At 41.4% G+C, this 5,317-nt stretch overlaps 1 protein-coding gene across 1 annotated transcript in view; it reads left to right on the top strand.

Moving 5' to 3' along the window:
* The first annotated feature begins 2,937 nt into the window (after window positions 1–2,937).
* The window catches only part of telo2 (TEL2, telomere maintenance 2, homolog), a 10,980-nt gene continuing 8,600 nt past the window's right edge, over window positions 2,938–5,317 (top strand). Inside the window, exons 1-5 of the mRNA XM_084456428.1 lie at window positions 2,938–3,051; window positions 3,396–3,746; window positions 3,914–4,194; window positions 4,414–4,482; window positions 4,858–5,005. Coding sequence (XP_084312554.1) covers window positions 3,406–3,746; window positions 3,914–4,194; window positions 4,414–4,482; window positions 4,858–5,005 — 839 coding nt within the window. The 5' untranslated portion in view covers window positions 2,938–3,051; window positions 3,396–3,405. The remainder of the gene's footprint in view (window positions 3,052–3,395; window positions 3,747–3,913; window positions 4,195–4,413; window positions 4,483–4,857; window positions 5,006–5,317) is intronic.

The raw sequence follows: 5,317 nt of genomic DNA, 5'->3' as shown, positions 1-5,317 counted from the left end.
GTTGAAATTCCAGGGGTTTATTAGTTCTCTTTGAGGGAGGACTTATTGAATTATGTGTGAAGTGAATATTTTTCAAGATTCTCTTTGATTTAATGGAATTAATGTCTTATATACAAGTGGGCACTGACATGCCTCTGAATTACGTCTGACCAATTCAAAATGTCTGTTTCCTGGATCATTGCACTTCTGCCTGACTGATATTGCTGATGTTGCAGTGACCCTTTAAAGGGCATTGTTATCATAGGTATGGGAGAATTGGCACGGGTGTCTCCCCCTCAGTTGAGAACAGACACAACACAGAACCACTGATATCTTCTACATATCAGATCAATCTTTCAATATCAAAATCAATCATTAGTTTTCCTAATTCGTATTCTATGGTAACTGTGAAGCTGCACTGTTAGTGAGTTCACATCAGGTTCTTCAAGGACTAAGCCTTCCTCTTGTATTCCGCTATAACTGAATAATAAGTTATTATTCAGTTATTAGTATTTTTAATAATGCTAATAACTGTCTGATGGGTCCATGTCATTATGTTGCTGCAGATTAGACTTCTGCAATTATTTACCCAGCAGCCATTGGTGCATTACAAGGAGGAACGAGTTTGAATATATCTACCCCTTAACCTGTCTACTGTACAGCAGCAGGACACCTACTATTTGTAATTTTTTTTTTTTTTTTTGCTCACTTGGTCTGTCAGACAGCTGGTGTGAGATTTAATAACTGGCTGTCTGACAAGACTGATTCCTGAGTCCAGTCCAGACATTCCCTATTAGCAGGATTCAATGGGATTCTCTACTGTAAATGCACTTTAAACAAGATCCTATTTCATTTTGATCCCTGCTTTCAAAATGACCAAAGACTTGATGTTTTGATTTCAGACTGACCATTTTATCCTTCAGCTCTCACTCTCTTTGCTTAAATTTGAAGGCATCATCAAAGAAAAGTAACTCATTGTCATTGTTGACAGAGGGAGTGAAACTCTGCCCTGAAAATACTGGCCTGCTAGTCTTAACACTGTGCCTCTGTCTCTCATACTTTGCCTCTTTATTAACCCCATGAGCCCTGGGAAAGCACTGACTGTATGTGAGCTGTCAGTTTGTTAAATTATGGTTATAAAAAACGTATATGTGTAAATATAAATGGTCATTTTTGGTGAACTTCAACTCTCAGACTAGCTTCCAAGATGTCCAAAGAGAGTTTGCTTAAGGCACACACATCACTACTGGAGTAGTGCATGGCTTGCCGTTTAAATGAAATGAAAAGAAAAAAGAACATTGTAGAAACAAAAATTGTAAACTGGAGTTTATTCTTATTCCGAAGGATAATGTATAAATTATGATAACAGTATTGTTTACTGCTGTATATTATTTTTGAAGATCCCCTGAAAGATGTACTCATAATTGTTACTGGGGAATTATAATTTCAAGTCATTGTAAAAAAAAGAAGAATAAAGAAAAGGTGAAGTAAGATTAGAAAATAAAATCAAAATAAAATTATCCTATGTTTGATTGCCTCATTATTTTGCGTAGTGTACATAAAGGCATTGGTGTTCTTGTAACCATGGTGGATGTTGGTTTCCATGGAGAGAGAATGCAGTAATCCTTTGAGTCAATGCTTTTGTGATGAAAAATATTATTTTCTGATTTCCTCTCTTCCATAGCAGAACTTTTTTTTTAACTTTTATGTCTTCAAGATCATTTTGCTGTCATTTACATATTTTGTCTCGAAAGATGCATACTTGATACTAATAATGTATGTGACAAGACTGGACTCAAATGGTAAGTTACTGGTAACAGTAATGGTAATAGGAATACTACTATAACCATGTGAGCTTTTCTTACCGACTTCAAAAGCTCTTATCAGACTTCAAATGCATCAAAGAGTATTTGATAGATAATTTATTGATCCCAAAGGAAATTTTTTATTAAAAATTAGGATTAATTAATTAATTGTTTATTGGATTTGAAAGACTAACAAATAACATACTGCAAACACTCGCATGCAATGATGGTATGTCCTGAGGCTTAAGGTCTCCCCCTGTTTCCCTCATTCAATGCAGAGGAAGCCTGTCCCCCTCTATCTACCACTCCACATGTGTATGGATACCTCATCCAACCCCAGAGCCTCCCAACCAACAGCCCAACTGTTTTCTCCAATGATCATCTCTCCCCATACTGGGCCCCTCCACCTCCAGCCAAAGAGCCCTTCCTGCAGGCTGGGGACATGTACTACCACCACAGCCCTCAGCCAGCCTCTGCTCCGTGGGAGCTGCACAGTCCTGGTTATAGGCCCGCTAGGCACACTGCTAACCTCCACAACTATCCACAACTGTTCCCTGGACAACCCTACTGTCCCCTACCCTACCAGCAGCATCAGAGGGCACCGTGGGCCGCCGTAGTAAAGGTGCCCCAACCCTCCTCCATAGACAAGAGGGTATTGGAGGAGGTGGGGCCTGTGTGTCCGCTGATGTTGGCCATGGTGTTGACGGGTATACCAGTCATCCCTGTACCAGGAGTGGGGATGGGCAGTGTGCTTGCAGCAGCCAAATGGTTCAACAGAATGTACCCAAGGATGGATGAAGTGCAGGATGCCGAGTTGGAGGAGATCTTAGGACCAGAGGAGAGACAAAGGAGTGAAGGATCATCCATAGTTCCACAACAGTATATTGCTCATGTTGGTCAGCACTTTGATGAACAGTGAAGAAAGGATTCTACAATGAACTATCATAAATAAACAATGAGCTTTACATACTCATTTCAGTGACATAATATTTTCAGTAACATTTTTTGGTGTTTGTGCTTATAAATGCAAAGAGAAAGTAATAAAGAATTGTAATTCATGCTACAATATAATATTGATCAAAACACTTGAATGTTTTCTCCCGGAACGGTGCGTGCATTCTTTCGCACACGGACATATTTTGCCGGCGCACTCGAGGAATCAGCAGGCGGCATTTATCAGAAAGCTATTTATTCCTGACAAATTCATAATCTAGCAAACCTAAATTGTCAACTGAGCCAATATTTAATCAAATGAAGGATACATGAGGTGGGAGAATTCATCATGACAGGCTTGAATGTCGTTATTATCAAGCTATCTCGCCAACATTAAGCTAGGCTAATACTAGTAACGTTACTAGTTATAGTCAATGGTTTTTTAAATATACCTCGTAGTAAACATATTTGTAAAGATAAGGAGTGATAAGCTTACAGATAATGTATCATGCCATTGTCATAAAATATTGTAACGTCATGTTGTGTGCACTGTGTAGGCTGTAATGATTATAAGATGATCTGTTTACATCTGCCATCACATGAAGTCAATACTAAGCTCTTACCACCTTCATTAAAACACAGTTAAAGTCATGATGATACTCATGTTGTCCCCTGCAGGTGTTGAAGGATGCAGTCCCTTACCCCAGATCCTGAGGTTCGCCTCGCAGTGAGCCAGAGTATCAGGACTCTCACCACTTCCAGAAACAAGGAAGATGTGATAACTGCTCTACACACACTCACCAGTTATCTAGATGACGGCCCAAACACTACAACTACCACAGCTCAGGGGGCCGAGTTCTGTCGTGCCCACTACACCCGGACTCTACAGTTTCTCGTCAGTAACATCAGTGCTGATTGGGTCCAATTTCTCACTGCTGCTCAGCGCAGAGAATCATGGGATGGCTTATTCCTCAGAGGTCCTCCTGACCAGGCTCTGTTGGTTTTGATGGATGGTATAGGTTCACTGAGGTGAGAGCTGTTCCAATATGATCTGGTACACATTCTGCCCTTCCGTAACTGACATCTACATGTATTGCATGATATGACCCAGATTGTGTGTGTGTGTGTGTGTGTGTGTGTATGTATATGTTTGGGTGTTTGTGTGTGTCCTCATGCATGTGATCTATCACCTCCAGCAGCCCCAGTTCCAGTCTGGACAGGCTGGTGAGAGTCCTGGAGAATTTCCTCCAGAGCGGTCGTCTCACAGTCTTGCTGTGGTCGTCCTGTCAGGGAGCAGGTCTTTCCAGCTCCCCCCAGATCAGAGAGACCCTGCTGGGCCGCCTGGTCGCTCTGCCAGACCTCACCGCCAACTGGCTGCACCCAAACAACAAGCCCCTCTTCCTCCCCCAGCAATACTACCCCCTACTGGCCAAAGAGATGCTGACAGCACTAGAGAGGACCTGCCAGGCACTTCGAGGTGAGGTGCCTTATCTGTACAACGCTCGGGTCATTGTTTCAGTATAAGAAACAAAGAAGTTGTTGTCAGCAAATCTTTACTTCTTTTTTTTTTAAGTAGCCTTTTGACATCATTATACTATGCATCATTATAATATACTACATTATATTAATTAATTCAACATTTATTTAGACAAAATAGTCATTTCTGTGTTTGTGTCAATGTTCTCTTTGTCCCTAGATGGTCAAGACTGCTCTCTGACCTTCTTAGCACAGCTACTGGGGAAGGCGTGTGTTCAGGGGCACAGTGGTAAGTTTGGCTGTATTCACAATGATGTTTTCCATCAGTGTTGATACCAGTAGATTATCAGTCAGCAACACTTCTCGTTTAGAAATACTATGGCACTCTTATAGTCATTCTTTATCAGTAGCATAACTATTTCCCAGACTCGTATTTGTTAACTGTCTCTGTTCTCTGTCTGATTAGTTCGTTTATTTGTTAATTTGTCAGGGACAGTGCACATCGAGAAGTAAATCAGAATTAGCCAAGAATGCTAATTTCCATCTGTAGTCACTGGTCAGTTTAAAAAATAAAAACAGGCATTGAACATTACATTACTTACATTGCATTAAATGCACATGGTTCCAGTGTCAGTGTCAGTATATACAAGTCAAACGTCTGCAGGGTTGGTGTTCGGGGAGCTGGTCCCTCGCCTCTCTTCCTGCACGTGCTCAGACATGGTGTGGCAGCGGGTGTGCTGGAAGCTGCTGGAGAACGTTCCGGAGCGCTGGCTGGAGAGTGTGCTCACTGGGCTGCTGCCGACCATGGACGGGTAGGATACTACAGGACACTCCATAGTAGGGATGCGCACAACTGACATTTCTCAGGGTCAACTAATCAGTGGATGGCTACTTATTCAAGTATTAATTCTCTTTAATTTCTTACAATAAATAATAGTGGAATAATACTGAAATTAACAATCCAATGAAGGGGGGAAACAGTTTCACGGCAGTCTGCACACGGCCACGGATTATGCGACATTTGAGCTACCAGTATGTATGTTAAAATAGTCTGGCAATTAGCCTAAGAGAACAATCCGATGAGGGCGAAGAGAAAAAACACCAGCAAGTGGCAGCAAACATTG

The sequence above is a fragment of the Borostomias antarcticus genome (genome assembly GCF_949987555.1).
Source record: "Borostomias antarcticus genome assembly, chromosome: 22".
In the NCBI taxonomy this organism is placed as follows: Eukaryota; Metazoa; Chordata; class Actinopteri; order Stomiiformes; family Stomiidae; genus Borostomias; species Borostomias antarcticus.
The sequence above is the reverse complement of the archived record's forward strand: the minus strand, read 5'-3'. Positions and strand labels throughout refer to the sequence as shown.